Raw genomic sequence first — 18,230 nt, 5'->3', positions numbered from 1 at the left:
TAGTGCAACAGCAAGGCCAAAGCACACCTGCAGTGGACTTTGAGTCCTCTCCCCTACCTGGGTGCCCAGTGAGGCACGCGGGGCCCCAGGCTGCACCTACAGGAGAGGCGTTAGACCCAGAACTGAAACCGCAGCAGGCACAGGATGGGATTTGGTAAAAATCGGCTGCTGATAAGCAGCCATTCAATAAACATGTCCCATTCAACAAACATGTACCTGAACCCTTCTGCTGTTTTAGGACCCCATGTGGACAAAGGTCAAAGGAGAACTCTACTCGGGGTGGCATTCAAGCCAAGGACATGCAAATATTTACGGTATCATTGCTGAAATTCACGGCAGGCTCTTCCAAGCAGTGCTTTCATTTCATTGCCTCTACTGACCACACCTTCCTCTAGACCTGACCCCTAAGGGCAAGAGTTCTGGACGGGGACTCGGAAGACACAGCTCTGGGTCCTGTGCTCAGTTATGAGCTCAAGTAATAGGATCCTAAGCCAGTATCTGCAAGTCGGGAGTCCCCAGTTTTAAAACAGAACAGCAGGGAGAGCTCTGCTGCTCTCACAGATCATGAGGAGGGATGAACAAAACAGGACAGGTGTGGGTGCCCCAGCTCCATCAACTCTAAGGTGGCCATTCCCTGCCAGGTAATAAGCAAACACTGTTGTGTGGGATGAAGACGCAGCTCCCTCCTGCCTCACCAGGACTGGAGAGGAGGGTACGGGGTGAGACCACATGAAACAGAATGGCTTCTTGGTTGTAGGACTTCCTCCAGGACCTCATGAGGCTGCTTCTTATCTCCATCTTCTCCATAAGGCATCCTCCTCTGGGAATGTCGCAGGGAACCTAAACGTCCCATCTTGTCCCTGAGAAAGTGTCCCCCTCTAGCAGGAAGAGTGACAGTTGCTATAGTGTTCTGTCAGTCTCTAGCATGAAATCCCACACTCTCCTGGTTTCTCTCCTGCTTATTTATTTACTTCCTCCTCCCTTCATCACCACTGCTGTGCTGGAAGGTCCTGGAATCCATGTGCAGCCCTCTATAGATGCTATCTCCCTGGGTGATTCCACCCAGTCCCAAGCTTTTAAAAGACATGTTCCATCCATGAAGGCAAAACTCCTGCGAACAAAAGGGCACATCTTTGAGATCACTAGGCGTCTCCAGAGAACACTTCTGCACAGAAGGGGCCTACAGTCGGGTGGGACCGGAGTTGCAAATGGGTTTCCAGTTCCTAACGAAACAACCCATACAGCTATCTGCCCAACCATGAACCCGATAGAAGTTTCAATGATTTAAAATAAATCAATGTTCAAAAAAGGGAGGACTACACATCCTGGTGGTTTCTGAATCCTCTATGGTCTCTGTGTAAATAAATATGCAAGGGAGGACGCGGCACAAGCTGAAGTCCGATGTTTGAGCCGACTTGGCCAAAGAGTCAGTCCATCCGCATCTTCACAGACGCTTCCAGCTCCTCCTAAAATTCCAAGTTGCTCTCCAGCCTGTCTGGCTCAGGCAGCTTCTTCCAGTCCTCTGCACTCTGATGAAGGGGAACCCAAAGCTCGGCTCACAAGTTGCACCTGTGGCTCCCGTCCAGCCCTGGTGCCCACAAGAGAAGCAGTACCACCAGGGCATCTGAAAAGCATCTTCCTGAAGAACACCAGCACGTAAGGGCACCTCCTTATTCACGGTGCATTACTGACCAGCCTTCTGCAAGTTTTACATGACAACTTCACAATCAGAAACAATGTGGTTATTTTAAAAAAAGAAACACTCTTCCCATAAGGTATCATAAAAATTTTGACTGGGCAACAACATTGTCTTTCTAAACAAAGGAAGAATGTGTTAGTGCCCACAACTCACCTCAGCCTGGCCTGCTTCTCCAATCCAACCACCTTCCGCACCACCTGTTGGCAGAAGCCGTAGCACATGAAGAGGACCGAGTTCTCGGCGATGTTGGCGATCAGCGCTGGGCTGGTCCCCTTGTAGAAGCCGCGGAAGCCCACCTGGGAGTAAGTCTTCAGGCAGCAGTCGGTGAGGCCCCGGTACAGGTCAGGGAACGTCTGCATCTTCACTTTCAAGGTGTCAAAGGGCTGCCCGGTCAGTACACATGCTGTGCCCCCTAAAACCAGGACAAAAGTCTCTCCAGCACCCGTCTTGTTTTGGAATGCAGCCGCAAACACCCACAGAAATTTAGAGAGAGATAAGCACCCTACCCCAGGGCTTTCTTCTGTCACAGTTCACTCCAACATCTCTTCCCACCCCCCCACCGGCAACGAAACCTCCAAGCCCAGTTCAGTTAACAACAAAGGGTCCCCACTGTGCCCGGCACCCAGCTCCAGCTCTGAAGGAACCCACCCTCGGTGGGAGAGACAGACACGTGTTCAACAGTCAAGACCGCAGGGCGCACGGGGGTGGCGTGTGTGCGGAGGGGTCAGCAATGGGGTCAGATGGACTTGGTCCTGAAGGCCGGCTCTGCTGTGAGAGTCTGGACCAGCGATAGTAACTTCGGAGCCTTGGCTCCCCATCCAGTTTGCACGAGGATTACATAAAAATGGACGAGAAGGCTGAAGATAACAGCTGCTGCGGGAACGGCTCATGATGAACAGTCCCTCTGCTGCGTGCAGTTGTAGCAGGGAGGGAGAAGTCCGGCAGGAGAGACTTACCCCTCTCTGCCTAATCCCCGCAGCACAGATGACTATCAGAAAAACAGGGAAAGAGGCAACAGAGAAAGATGACAGAGAGTCTGGCTAATCCCTAAAGAGCTAAAATTGGACCACACGGAAAATCTTCATCTGGATTCTACCAACTAATTGTTCGTATTCGAAGGGAAATGCACTGAATCCTACCGTGCTTAGCATCAATCATGTATTTTTACACTTTTATATTGTAAGAGTTTAGAAAACAGCAAAATCTAAATTGCTGTAGAGGACCTCAATAAAAAAGTCTGAATGTATGGAAAAGAATGAACTCTAGCCACGCCACCCTGTCTTAACCCCAGACCCTGGCCTAGGTCAGCATTTGAAAAATGCCACTCGTTAATGCTTCTACATTTCCTGGGCCTCAGAGATCCCTGCATCTCAGATGTCCACTGTTTGTGTCAGGAAACCTAACTACTGGATTAGGTATGTATGTATGTATGTATGTATGTATGTATGTATGTATGTATAAGAGATTGTATTTATTTATTTGACAGAGAGAGATTACAAGTAGGCAGAGAGGCAGGCAGAGAGAAAGAGGGAGAAGCAGGTTCCCCGCTGAGCAGAGAGCCCGATGCAGGACTCGATCCCAGGACCCTGAGACCACGACCTGAGCTGAAGGCAGAGGCTTAACCCACTGAGCCACTCAGGCGCCCATGGATTAGGTTTTAAAGCGTCATCAAAATTGAAAAGAAGGCTGGGGCCCCCGGATGGCTCAGTCGGTCAAGTATCAGACTCTTGATTTGGGCTCAGGTCCTGATCTCCGGGTTGTAAGACTAAGCCCAGCGTTGGGCTCAGTGCTCCACATGGGGTCTGCTTATCCTTCCCCCACCACAGGACCTTTTTAAAAAAAATTGAAGAGAAGGCTTACATAAAGACTTTATGTAATTTTATGCGATTTTATAACTGACATTACATAATTACTCTGACTGAATTGTGCAAAGTAGAGACAGGTGAGGGGCTGTTTTGAATAACTCCCACGAATTACTGGCAGATAAACATGTTCAAGGAGTCTGAAAACTGTGAGCTCTTCTTTTAAGCAATTGCAAGTATATCTGGGATCCTATCCCTACATTCTTCTAGGAGAGTAATGATCCATTTCCACTCTGTCTTGCCAAATTATCTTCAGTTCTGAATTAGTAGAACATTATTCAATAAGATGCTACTACAATTGTAGTTATTCTCTCTCAGGTACTTCTAGGAATAAAATAGGACCCTAATTGTATAAAAATAATTATTCCAAAGAAGAGGTGAATGTCAGCATTTTTAAAGAGGGTACATAATTTAGGTAACCTAGACGCAGATAAACTGAATAAACCAATTCATTCAGAGTCCTGCAATATTAACTGGAACCTTTCCATAGTTTAACTCAATCATCTTCAACAGTTCCGACATCACAGGCTGCTAATACACGGACTTGTTGCATATCTGTAACAGTTACATTTCCAACAGTGAGAAGGTAGGAGGCTAGTGCACTCTCAAACGCTAACTACAATTCCCTCCTCTCATCTATGGAGGTAACAGACTCCCATGTAATTTACCACAAATGATACTTTCCAGGTCCCCCTTAAGTGCGTGATGACGATTTGGAACACCTGCACCAGCCACTGAGCCCTAGCACGTCCTCAGATACCCACCAAGTATCCCAGAAGCTATGAATAACTTAGAGGAGGATTTCTCCACTTGCTCAAAGCATAGACCTCTGATCATCTCATTCTCCTTGACTGAAAAATGGAAATAGTTCTGCATTCTTTCCTTGGTGTCCCAAAAGGCCCTGCAGGAGAGGGGTTCAGACCATGGTGCACTCTATACTTTACCAGGGCCAGTGTTGTGGGTTTTCTATGCTTAAAATAGTTGAGTCAGCAAATAACAAGGTGGTAAGGAAATCTAAGCTGGCAGGGATGGCGCCGGTGGTGAAAATGGGGATGACCAAGCAGCAGACCCTTCTCCAGATGGTCCAGGACCACCTTGTCCACCCATGCAAAAATGGAGGACCTCAAACTCAAAGGAGGCACTTGATAAGTGTTCTGTTTAACTGCACAGGGAGGCATATCATTTTCAAAATGTTCCAATCGTAAAAGGCCCAAGATGGATGAAATGCTCCAATCAAAAGATAAAGGGATGGGGGCTCCATCAGTAGAAAATGCAACCCTTGATATAGGGCTCATGAGTTCAAGCCTCACATTGAACATGGCATTTACAAGACAGATAGAAAGAAGAGAAAGAGAAACTAAGAAAGAAAGAGAAAGAGAAAGAAAGAGAGAGAGAGAGAAAGAGAAAGGAGGGAAGGAAGGAAAGGAAAGGGAAAAAGAAAGGACCGACTGGATTAAAAAAGAAAGAAAAAAGAAAAAGAAAAAGCAAAACCTATCTATATGCTGCCTACAAGAGACTCCCTTCAGACCTAAACTCACATACACTGAAAATGAAGGGCTGGAAAAACATTTAACATGCAAAGGGAAAAAAAAAAAGCTGCAGTGGCAATACTTACATAACATAGACTGTAGAACACTGTAACAGAAGACAAAGAAGAGCACTACATAATGATAAAGGGATCAATCCAACCAGAAAACAAGAGGATGTTACAAATAGATTAACAGACACAAAGGGATAAATTGACAGTAATTACAGTAGGGGACTTTAATACCCTGTATACATCAGTAGGTCACCCAGACAGAAAATTAACAAGGAAAACAGTGGCTTTGAACAACACTTTAGACCAGATGAACATAACAGATACATATAGAACATTCCACCCAGAAACAGAATATACATTCATGTCAAATGCACATGGAACGTTCTCCAGAATATATCACATGTTAGGCCACAAAATAAATCTCATTTGATATAAGAAGACTGAAATCATATCAAGCTTCTTTTTTTTACCACAAAGTATGAAAGTAGAAATCAATCATAAGATTAAAAAAAAAGCCATAAAGAACATAAATACATGGAATTTAAATAAGATGGTACTAAACACGGAATGGGTAAACCAAGAAATCAAAGGGGAAATGAAAAAAATGCATGGAGACAAATGAAAACGAAATTGCAACGGCCCAAAATCTTGGAGATGTAGCAAAAGTAGTTCTAGAAGGAAAATTTATAGCAATATAGGCCTAACTTAAGAAATGAGAAAAATCTCAATTACATATACTGAAAAGAGGTAGAAGAACAAGCAAAGTCCAAAAATAGAAGGATATAAGATCAGAACAGACATACGAAAGACAAAAAACCATAAAAGATTTTTAAAAATAACAGAAAACAGACATCACAAAAGTCCAAAGTATATCCTTCTCCTGCTGGAGGATATACCTTAGCAATCTAGGGTGACTATAAAAACATACACACAATGTAGATTATCTTTCTCCCACATCAAAAGAGATAATAAAGAAAGATCCAGAGATAGAGGAGAGATCCAGAAGCTCCAATATCCATTTGACAGGAATTCTAGGAAAAGATAATAAAGGGAATGGAGTAGAGGAAATCACAAGTAGAAAATGTTAACAGAGAGGCAGCCGGATAGCTCAGGTCATGATCCCAGGGTCTTGGGTCGAGCCCCTCATTGGGCTCCCTGCTCAGTGAGGAGACTGCTTCTCCCTCTCCCTCTGTCTGCTGATCCCCCTGCTTATGCTCAGTAAATAGATAAAATCTAATGGAAAAAAAAAGGAAAAGGGAAAATTTGAACAGACCAATTACTAGTAATGACACTGAATCAGTAATCAGAAAACAAACAAAACAAAAACCTCCCAACAAAAAAAATTGGACTAGATGGATTCACAGGTGAATTCTATCAAACACAAAGGAAAATTAATACCTATCCTTCAAACACCATTCCAAAAAAAATAGAAAACTTCCAAATTCATTCTAGGAGGCCAGCACTATTCTGACCTCAAAAGCGAAGATAGTACAAAAAAAATTACAAGCTAACATCTCTGATGAACACAGTTGCAAAAAGCCCCCTCAATAAAATAACAGCGAATGGCATTCAACAGTACAGGAAAAAAAAAAAATCCTTCAGCAAGATCAAGCAGGCTTTATTCCAGGGATGCAAGGGTGGTTTCATTATTCTGAAATTGATCAGTGGAATGCACCAATTAGCAATAGGACAAAAGCCATAAACATCTCAAATACAGAGAAGCATTTGACAAAGTACACCATGAAATGGATGGATTTCAGCAGAGCAGGTTTAGAGGGAACACACCTCAGCATAATAAACCCACAGCTAACATCACACTCAATGGGGAAAAGCTGACAGTTCTCCCTCTATGATTAGAGACAAGACAGAGATGTCCATATTCACCACTTATTTAACATGGTACTAGAAGTCCTAGCCACAGCAATCATACGAGAAATACAAGGCATTCAAATTGGTAAGGAAGAAGTTATGCTGTCACTATCTGCACAGGACATGATAGTACATACAGAAAACCTTAGGGGCACCTGGGTGGCTCAGCTGGTTAAGCATCCAACTCTTGATATCAGCTCAGGTCTTAACTCTCATGGTCATGAATTCAAGCACTGTGTACCACAGTGGACATGAAGTCTACTTTAAATAAAGAAAACTTCACAAAAAAGAACTTCACAAAAAGAAGACTTCACAAACAACAACAAAATCTATTAGAACTGATAAATGAAGAGGGTGCCTGGGTGCCTCAGTCATTAAGCATCTGCCTTCGGCTCAGGTCATGACCCCAGGGTCCTGGGATCCAGACCCATATCAAGCTCTCTGCTCTGCAGGGAAGCCTGCTTCCTCACCTCCCATTCCCCTGCTGTGTTCCCTCTCTTGCCACGTGTCTCTCTCTGTCAAATAAATACTGATAAATGAAGTTAATTTGTAGGATACAAAAATATACAAAAATCTGCTGCATTTCTTTTACACTAATTACAAAGTAGCAGGGAATGAAATTAAGAAGAGAATCCCACTTATAATTGCAACAACAACAACAAAAAGACTTATGAATAAACTTAACCAAGGAGGTAAAAAACCTGTTCTCTGCAATCTTATACAGCAATGAGAAAGAGACTGAAGACAGCACAAATGGAACATTGTACCATGATTATGAATTGGAAGAACAAACATTGTTAAAATGTCCATGTTCCCAAAGCAAATCAATGGATTCAATGCAATCCCTACCAAAATACCACCAGCATTTTTCAAAGAACAGACAAATAATCTTAAAATTTGTATGGAAGCACAAATGTTCTTGAGTAGCCAAAGCAATCTCGAGAAAGAACAGCAAAGATGGAGGTATTGCAATCCCAGATTTATATATATACTAAAAAGTCTTTGGTGCGCACGTGCACATGCGTGCGTGGGTGCATGTGTCCTCAGGCTGGATCCCTTTTTGAGGCACTGAAACACAGCTGTGCTGAAGACCAAATACTGCTCTGCAGATAACTTCCTGGTAGTTGAAGACCCTCACTGGATGATATGTATATATAGATGTATATAGATACATATATATTTTTTTAAGATTTTTTAGTTTGGGAGTGTTTAGTGGGTGTGAAAAAACAAAAATTACCCTTCAGAAAAATAAAATACTTCTGTTTTGAATATATCAACAATGTCTTGTGTACAGTCAGTAATTGCCAGACTGGGCATGCCTGGTTGGCTGTCAGAAGTGCATACAGCTCTGGATCCCAGGGTTGTGAGTTCGAGCCCTACATTGGGAAAAAAGATTACTTAAAAGTAAAATCTTGAGAGAAAGAAAGGAAGGAAGGAAGGAAGGAAGGAAGGAAGGAAGGAAGGAAGGAATTGCTAGACTTTCACAAAGAAATAGGAAAATATCACCATGGTGAAAGAATTTGGTTGACAGAAAATGACCAGAAGATGGCGCACGTATTAGACTGAAAATGCAGAGACACATCAGTAGTTATCATGAGGAAGTTTAAAGGCTTGATGGAAAACCTGGACGTAGTGGTTGAAAAGATAAGACAATTTCTTAAAAATGACCTGAAGGAGGGAGGCCTGGGTGACTCAGTTAAGCATCTGCCTTCAGCTCAGGTCATGACCTCAGGGTCCTGGTATCCAAGCCCACATCGGACTCCCTGCTCAGCAGAGAGCCTGCTTCTCTCTCTGTCTCTCGGCCCCTCTTGCCTCTCCCCCCACTGTTTGCACTCACACTTGCACTCATTCTCTTTTTCAAGTAAATAACTTAAAATCCTTTTTAAAATAGGACCTGAAGGAAATTTTAGAATGAAAAATCCAAAGAATTCTCATACCAAAAAGGAGTAGTAACAAATAAAAGATATAGTCACATAAAAAACAGGATTAGGAAAACAGAAGCAGCACAATCTAAAATAGTTGAGGATATTGAAAATTTGATTTTAAGAAGAAAAGAAGTAACTAGCAAATTAGATGAAGCTAAAGCATATAAGACAAACCAAGGCAAGGAATTGCCCCATGATGGATCACAAAAACAAAAGTCATGGGAAGTGGGGAAGAAGCCATAAGCAATACAGTTGATGGACGCAGAGACAGAGCATCCTACAGAAGAAACAGGAGAGAAGAGAGACATTGCAGAGGATGAACTGGTCAAAGCAAAGATGAGAAAAAAATCCCTCTCAGTTGAAAGAATAAAGCAAATATTCTACAAACCTCCAGAGAAGATGAAGGAGCAAGACTTGCATTGACAGCAGACTTTTCATCAGCAACACTGAATATTAGTAAGCAATGGAGTTAATGTCTTCAACATTCTAAGGGAAAGTGATTTTGAATTTAAATTCTATATCCAGTTAAATGAGCATTTAGGCCTTAAGAGTGGTGAAGGATCTTTTCAGATATGTAAAGCTGCATCAAATTTACCAGCCAGAAATCATTTATAAAAGAATTACTGAAAGATGCACTCCCACAAAATGAAAAAAGGAAGGAGGAAGATACAAATTCAAAAAAAAGTAGATAAAACTAGTAAACTCAAAGCATGGAACTGGGGAGGAAACTGGTGATGGCTTGAGCTATTTGTTAAAGAGGTAAAGGTTGCTGAGCCAGAGGAGGTGAAGAACTTAGAGACTCGGGAGGAAGGATCTTCAGTTGGAAGGAAAAACAAACCCTTGAGAGGAAGATGGCTCAGAGTTAGAAGAGGAGGGAGGAAGGAGGCTTGAAGGCGCGGAAGAAGGGAGAAGAGGTGGCTTTGGAATAATGTGAGGAAAGGATTCCAACTTTCAATGCCATACTGTGGTAAATATGAAGCATGGAGTTGAGGAAATGACAAAGATGCCTTGGAGATTATTGTAACTAAAGAAGTAGAAGATTCTGAGCCAGAGGAGGAAGAAAGTTCAGGGTCGGAAATGGAAGTAGGTTTATCGGGGGATGAAGGAGAGGACCCTGAAGTAGAACATGTAAAGACTTGCCTTCCAGACTGAGAAAAGAGAGGCCTCCAATGGACTTAAAGAAATAGCAAAAATTATGTGGCTTGGGACTCAGATGAAAATTGGTGAAACCCTGGATGGAACAACAACTCCAGAATAAAGAGGAAACAGATATGCTCATAAATCAAGGAATTGGGACAGTCTGTCTAACCTTGTGTTTGGCCTCTCCCTCAAAGTCACTAGAGATAAGTTCTGGTAAGCAGAATAGGCATTTATGTACAAATTTGAGTACTCCCATCAGGAATCACCTGACTCCCATCAGGAATCACCATAGTTTGAAGGAAAACACACAAAATTCTGCAAACAAAGTGCCAACACCTAATGAAACAGATAATATAAGAGAAGAAAATTTTAGAAGAAGTGAATTAATAAGTTCAAAGAGATAAAAGAGGAGATTAGAAATATTAAAAATTATCATCCAGATGTCTTGGAAGTAAAGAACTCCATAGATGCTCTGAATAGCAGAAGAGACATACTTGAAGAGACAAGGAATGATCTAGAAGACTGACTTGAAGAATGTTCTAAGGTTACAATGCAAATGGCCAAAGAGTTAATAAAGAAAGATCCAGAGATAGAGGAGAGATCCAGAAGCTCCAACATCCATTTGAAAGGAATTCCCAGAAAAGATAATAAAGGGAATGGAGCAGAGGAAATAATTAATAATTGAAGAAAACTTCCCAGAGCTAAAGAAATATTCAAGTCTTTTTTTTTAAGATTTTATTTATTTATGAGAGAGAAAGAGAATGCATGAGAGGGGGGAGGGTCAGAGGGAGAAGCAGACCCCCTCTGAGCAGGGAGCTGGGTGTGGGACTGGATCCCAGGACTCCAGGATCATGACTTGAGCCAAAGGCAGTTGCTTAACCAACTGAGCCACCCAGGTGCCCAGAAAAATTCAAGTCTTGAGACTGACAGTGCTTACCAAATACTTAGTAAGATTCATGAATAGAGACTCCTAGAAATCTGGGAATTCCAAGGATTAAAAAAATCATAAAGTCTTCCAGAAAGAGGAGTGTGAACCTACAAAGGAACAAGAATCAGACTGATAGCAGACTTACTGGACACTCTGGATGCTAGAAGGAAATGGGGAAGTAACATAATTTTTCTACAGGGAAAAAAGTTTAAACCTAGAATCCTACATCCAGCCAAAGTGGCATTTTATTTTGAAGGTAAAAAAAAGACATTTTTTGATATGAAAGAATTCACAGTTTGTTTCTTGCATAGCCTCTTTGAAAGAATCACTGGAGGATATACTTTAGCAATCTAGGGTGACTATAAACACATACACACAATGTAGATTATCTTTCTCCCACATCAAAAAAGGAAAACAGGAAAATAAAATGCCACATTTCTACTCAGGAAGATGAACAGCTAACAGTGCTCTTGGGGAATATAGGAAAAGAAGATTACGGATACTAACTAGATGTTGGTAAAGTTAAAGAGTGTGTTAAAATGAATTTAATCGTCGTAGCTTATGTAGAGGTATTGTTTCTAAACTGCTGGGGATCATCTCTTGGGCTTTTGCCAAAGATCAAGTGTAAACTACTGGGGAGAGAAAGGGAATCCGTCAATAGACAGGAGGAGATGGGGTGAAAGTAACAGAAAAACACAGAAAAAATATGGCAAGAAATGTTAAAATGAGAAAGGCAAAATTTGAGCTCTTATCAAGAGAAAGGTAACTTTATCATTAATATTGATGTGAATCTTGAATCTTTAAACCTTTTCCTTCAAAAAAAAAAAAAAAAACACCCACACTACAAAGCAGTAGTAATCAAAACAGTACAGTACTGCCACAGAAAGAGATACATAGATCAAAAGAACAGAATAGAGGCCCAGAAATAAACTCACACTGAGTACCTGAGTGTCTCAGTTTGTTGGGTGATTGACTTCAAATCAGATTATGGTCCCGGGGTCCTGGGAGAGAGTCCCATATCAGGCTTCCTCTGTTCTGTGGGAAGCCTGCCTCTCCGTCTCCATCTGCCTGCCACTGCCCCCTGCTTGTGGTCTCTCTGTCAAATAAATAAAATCTTAAAAAAAAAAAAAAGTTTCAAGGGTGCCTGGGTTGCTCAGTGGGTTAAGCCTCTGCCTTTGGCTCAGGTCATGATCCCAGGATCCTGGGACCAAGCCCCACATCAGGCTCTCTGCTCAGCAGGGAGTCTGCTTCCCTCTCTCTCTGCCTGCCTGCCTATTTGTGATCTCTGTCAAATAAATAAATAAAAGCTTTAAAAATGAATAAATAAAAAATACAGAAATAAACCCACAGTTACAGGGTCAATTAATCCACAACAGAAGCAGCAGCCATATGCAATGGTGGAAATACAGTCTCTTCTATAAATGGTAATGGGAAAACTGGACAGTTACATGCAAAAGAAGGAAATTCTTTCCACCATCCACAAAAATAAACTCAGAATGGATTGAAGTCCTAAATGTGAGATCTGAAACCATAAAACTGCATAAAACTGAACATAAAACAAATATAAAACTGAAGAAAACATAGGCAGTAAGACTTCTGACACGGGCCTAGCAACGTTTTTCTAGATAGGTCTCCTGAAGTGAGGGAAACAAAAGCAAACCATTGGGACTACACTAAAATAAAACGCTTCTGCAGAGTTAATGAAACCATCAACAAAACAAAAAGACAACCTACTGAATGGGAGGGGATATTTCCAAATGATGCATCAGGAGACGATATTTGCAGATGATGCATCTGACCAGGGGTTAATATTCAAAATATATAAGGAACTTCTGTAAGTCAACACCAAACAACAACAATAACAATAAATACCTAAACATTCTGATTTAAAAATGGGCAGATGACCTGAATAGACACTTTTCCAAAGAAGACATCCAAAGGGCCAAGAGAATCATGAATTTTGGCATGAGAGGATAAACGTCAATGGTCTAGGTCACAGTGAGAAGCTAGGCTAGTTAAGGCATACAGCAACCAAGTCAAAGCAGGGAGTGGGTTATAGTTGTCAAAAAACGAGTGTATTTTTCTTTAAAAAAAGAAAAAGAAAGAAAGATAGATAGATAGATAGATCCCATTGTATTTTAAAGGGAGACCAAGGTTCCTCATGAAGAAATTTAACTTTTGAGCTACACACTGTCTCATTTCAACATTATACAGTGACCTATCTTCTTCAAATCCTCCCCCATCCTAGCTGCTTAGAATTTCTGGAATTTCTCCTACACTAGCAGACAGGCAGTGCCAGCTTCCCAGCATTTTACAGCAGATTAACTGGACCAAAAACCTGCTGGATGAGGGAGGTCTATTTCAAAGAAAAGGAGGGACACAGAAAAGAACATGTGTATTCTACACCCAGATCACCTCAGTCCACGATGGCCCAATGTCCCAACCAGACAGCTGGCAGCAGAGGCTTGAGATTAACCTCCACCCCCAGGAGGGCTGTTGCCCATTATGGAGTTTTACGAGACCAGTGCTCTAACCCCTGAGCTACGGAGCCACCATTATGGAGTTTTAAAACAAAGACAACAACAGCACCAGTCAAGGAACCAAGGAACCAACGTCCTAGCCCTGTCTGGACACCATCTAGCTGCACAATCATGGGAAAATGCACTCTGCCTCTCAGGGTGTCCTTTACACTATACAGTGAGCATCAGAGCCAAAGGTCTCTGCATGCCCTCCAAGCTCTGCACTGGGAGACTACCACCCATCCAAAGTTGAGCTATGGCTTCCCGTTTGCATGCCAAGCGCCTCCCAGTAGAAGTTCTCAGGTCACTAACACAAGCCCCCCCTGCCAGCCAGAGTCCCTCACCTCTCACCCTGCACCTGCCAGGTCCACCTGGCATGGACCCTTGCCAAGGACCCTGTTGTCCCCCAAAGTCAGATGCTGCAGGGCCATGCTACATCAGTGACGGGTGACCCCCTGAGACCAGGGCAGGAAGAAATCCCAAATACTTATCAGGAGAATTAAAGGCCATATGTAGATGGGCCCAAAACATAGTAATATTTTAAAAAAACATGCCCCAATGCCTTACACACCACTCCCAACAATACAACTGCTATCTGTATCTTTAAAATTTACTGTAAAGCACATAAGTCGCACCCAAATACCTGTCCACACAGAAATGCCTTTCCAGGAAAAAGAAAATTCGATCACAACAGATTCTCCGTCTTTGGCAGACTGACTGACAGACAGACATTTAATTCCAAAAGCTGAGAATCTCTCCTGTGGTTAAATACAACCCTACGGTAAAGACAAAAACTGAGCCCAGAGAATTCGCAGGACCGTTAAGAGGGTGCCAGAGGCAGGCAAATGGGGCCACCGTTCCCATGGTCAGGGTCATCCCAATGTGGCCTGGGGGTTGGCATGGGGGTGGGAGCGGTGCATGGGGCCACTGGTTGGGCCAGGGGTTACCAGCTGCAGCTGGTATGGGACTGACCCAAGGCCTTCAGCAGGCAAGAAGCCAATGGACACCTAGGCCACCCTTAGTTTCCCCTCCTCCTGGGCCAGGACACTCCTGTGGTCTCTAAACTGGGAGCTGGTGCCTGTAATTCTTATCAGTCTGTAATGCACTGTCTATAGCCTTTCTCAATTAGCCTATCTCCATTGACCTTTGGTTCAGGAGAAAATACTTTATTCTCTGAACTCTAACTTCTTTTTCACAGTTAAGGGAATGATGGGATGACGAGGGTGGCCCTTGGCTGCACCTGATCTGTTGACCTGGGAGGTCCCACTGGATAAGAGGACAACAGGCGACTCACCCCTCTGGCCTCTCCACTCCCAGGAGCTGAGGCCCTTATAAGAGTCAGTGTAAGAACCTGGCAGTTCACAGACCTGTACCCCTGGCACTGATAATGCATTATATGTTAATTAAAAAAATTTTTTTTCTTCTTAAAAGAGGGAATCAGTGAGGGTTCCTGGGTGGCTCAGTGGGTTAAGCCGCTGCCTTCAGCTCAGGTCATGATATCAGGGTCCTGGGATCGAGTACCGCATCGGGCTGTCTGCTCAGCAGGGAGCCTGCTTCCCTCTCTCTCTCTCTCTACCTGCCTCTCCATCTACTTGTGATTTCTCTCTGTCAAATAAATAAAAATAAAACCTTAAAAAAAAAAAAAGAGGGAATCAGTGTAAGGGGCAAGGGTAAACCAGGGTTTTCATCTGGGAAATAGGAACATCCCAGCACTCCACAGGCGCTAAAATAACACAGGAACCTAGAGAACCAAGTAACCAGGGACACACTTCCAATTACTGCCCTCAGGCTGAGTAAAGGTGATGTATCTAAAGACTGGCCTGTGGGTTGCAAACGCTGCCCAGGAGTATTTACCTGTGCCTTTTGAGGACTCAGTCTGCCCTGGCGCTCAGCCCCTGCCCAGCCCACTCAACCTGGCAAATCCTAGGGCCTGTCTTTTCCTTTTAGGGCTTTAGAAACCATCAAAAATCAGCCTCAGTTACCAAAGACATTTCTAAAGAGTGTCCTCCTTTCTTGCCTTGGCAGCAATAAGGACAGTAAGTAGGACTTCCCTGGACAGACGGCATAGTAGGATTCTGGACTACAAGGGCTCTGAAGACTGCCAGGCTTAGAGTGACATCCCACGTCACCTGCACATGCCAGCTGTGTGACAATGGACAAAGGACTTCAACTCTGAGCTGTGAGGTTTTCCTGCTGTGAACTGAGGACATTCCCACCCTGCACCCACACTCAGAGTTTTATTGTAAGGGAACTGCTCTACCTTCTGCCATTCTTAGAAGACGATATTACTCTTCGATTACATGGATTCCCTCCATTACATGGATTCCCTCCAAGGAGAAAGCATGTTCCTTCTGGGAGTGACGAAAGCAATATTTTCACCACGCCTTCATTGGATCCCACTTGTAGCAGGTACTCCAAGACTAGAGGATGGGTTTCCCCTGGAATTACCTGCAGCCCCCGCTGTGAGGTCAATGGCAGCTTGGATGGCAGGACTGGACTTCATGTTGGCCCACTCCTCTGCTGGTCTCTGTGGAAGGCAACTCTCCAGAGCTTATGACGGGTGTCTCATATCCCTGAAAGGAGACCAGAGCTCACCATCAGTGAAGCCTCTGCAGCCTTTCTCTAGAACTGCTGCCGGGTTACTGGGACGTCAACCTCTGGGAGCTGGGAGATCAGTTCTCCCTTTTGCAAAAAAAAGAAAAGAAAAGAAAAGAAAAGAAAAGAAAGAAAGAAAGAAACGAAGGAAGGAAGAAAGAAAAAGGCAGTGAGGGTATCAGTGCAGCTTAGCAATTGGCCTGCCTTCTACTCGCCCACCATCTCCCCATGAAAAACTCGCAAGTCAAAACCCTTCCGTGAGTTATCAGAGCTCTAGCCACTCATAGGGAGCATTTCAACCAACCCTTCTGAAAATCTTACAAGTGAATGCCAAATACCACAGACACCCAAGCCATAACAAACTAGTTTTTCAGAGGCCTAAGTAGAACTGTCAGGAAACTAAGCTCAGTTCTAAATTCAGACAGCAGCCTGAGTTGAGTCCCTCTCAGGAGTCACACATCAGTAGGTCTGGAAAGTAATGGCTTAGGCGTTCTGCTAAGTGACATATGCGTGGGTCTCAATTCCTGATCACCCATGAGCAGGATGAGCCCTCGGGCCCTTAAGCTGGAGGTCCCCCCATATCAAAGGTGAAAAATAGAATTATTATCATAATATAAAGGCAATCAAAATAGCCACAAGGGACAGCTGTTCTTAGAACTACGGAGTACAGCACCAAGCATTAGTCATGGTCATCAAAGGCCTCTTCAAACCTTCTCAACCATAACCATGTACACAGAACACCTGGGAACCTTGTTAAAATACAGATTCTGATGTGCTAGGCCTCAGGTGGGACCAGAAACCTTGCCAGTCACTACAAACTCCCAGATGAGGCTGATAATGACTGGCCACCAATCACATTTTGAGAAGCAACACTGTGTCCTAAATTTGTTTGATAAGAATCACTGGGGCACCAGTAAAATATTCAGATAACCAGGCCTCTCTCCTACTTTCAGCATGTTTGGGCTAGAGCTTAAAAAGTTTGGGAAAACTAGAGTCTACTCCTCAACTGTCAAGACAAAAATCAACTATCACAGAGAAATGGACTTTAAAAATACAGATTTTTATAAAAAAGGAAAGGTGGCTCATTAACACATAATATCAAGATAACCAATTCAGCAACCTATTCTGTGTGGTTTTGAAACTAAGTAAGTGACTTATCCGTCAATACCAAAGAACAATTTTTATTTATCACACTGAAGACTTCTGTGCTCCCACCAGGCCACCTCTTGGGAGGGTGGTGGGCCAGCTGGGTTATTAATGAGTGCCAACGTGGACCTAAACGTTAGTGGAAAATCATTTTATCCACTAAGAAGTCTTTTTTAACCACTTAACGCCTGCTGTGAATGATCAGACACCAAGAATCTTGCTTCTTTGCAAAAAAAAAAAAAAAAAAAATTGTAAAACCAGCAACCACAAAAGCATAGTACTGGACTTGAAAAAGCAACTAAGTGAAACAGACAAGACATGCATTTTATGTTATTGATAGGACAGGAGAGGCAGTATCAGTAACTACAGTTGACGAGGTTGTGGCCATCCTGTACCTAGAGAAGGCTATGAGGGTCCTAATCCAATCTCTTCCTTTTCCAGATGGAAAACTGAGGCCACATAGCAAGAGCTTTTCCAAGGTCATACAAGTAGTCAGAGGACTCAAGTCTTGCCTTTTGGGTCTGTGCCTACCAAGCAATGCTTAATTCCAGAGTATTCCAACCTGACCAAAAAGAAAAGCAAAAAACAAGCCCCGAACCCTGCATTTTCAAGGAAAAATGGAGGCAAGTGGGGAGAGTCACACAGGGCCTAACCCATGTGGCTTCTCCGTCGGTTGAATTCTTGGGGTGCCAATATTTCTTAGTTTATAAGAAAGGCACAGATCCCACTATGTGTCATCGCTGTGAATTTAACCCCCTCCGGTAAACAAAACTTAAACGCATCAAATCCCACAAGTAAGGACTCAAGAGAATTACTAAAATACTAAATAAACAGTGATGGGAACTAACAAGATTAAGTCAGCAATGGACTCACATTACTGTGTGGTTTAAGAAGGTGGCTTCAAGAAGTCTGGAAAAATACATTCGGCTTGGGGGAGGCAAAACTGGTCAGCAGAAGTTAAAACTCAGTCTTGAGCCAGTTGAAAAGCTGAATCCTTTTCGCGCCCC

General features: G+C 43.1%; 1 protein-coding gene across 10 annotated transcripts in view; it reads right to left on the bottom strand.

Annotated features, from left to right (window-relative positions):
* Window positions 1–18,230, bottom strand: part of LOC309848613 (mitochondrial ornithine transporter 1) — a 309,487-nt gene that overhangs the window by 13,402 nt on the left and 277,855 nt on the right. For 5 of the 10 annotated variants that reach the window (XM_082700504.1, XM_082700502.1, XM_082700499.1 and 2 more), the window contains 2 exons: window positions 15,931–16,055; window positions 1,853–2,111 (listed from right to left, as the gene is read on the bottom strand). In XM_082700504.1, coding sequence (XP_082556630.1) covers window positions 1,853–2,111; window positions 15,931–15,985 — 314 coding nt within the window. In that variant the 5' untranslated portion in view covers window positions 15,986–16,055. Of the gene's footprint in view, window positions 1–1,852; window positions 2,112–15,742; window positions 15,834–15,930; window positions 16,058–17,618; window positions 17,758–18,096; window positions 18,224–18,230 lie in introns of those variants that run through there. The other 5 variants (XM_082700496.1, XM_082700498.1, XM_082700503.1 and 2 more) reach the window with 4 other exon arrangements.

This window comes from Mustela nivalis (genome assembly GCF_964662115.1).
Source record: "Mustela nivalis genome assembly, chromosome: 15".
Taxonomy (NCBI): Eukaryota; Metazoa; Chordata; class Mammalia; order Carnivora; family Mustelidae; genus Mustela; species Mustela nivalis.
Note: the sequence above shows the minus strand (reverse complement) of the source record. Positions and strands in the feature narration are given on the sequence as shown.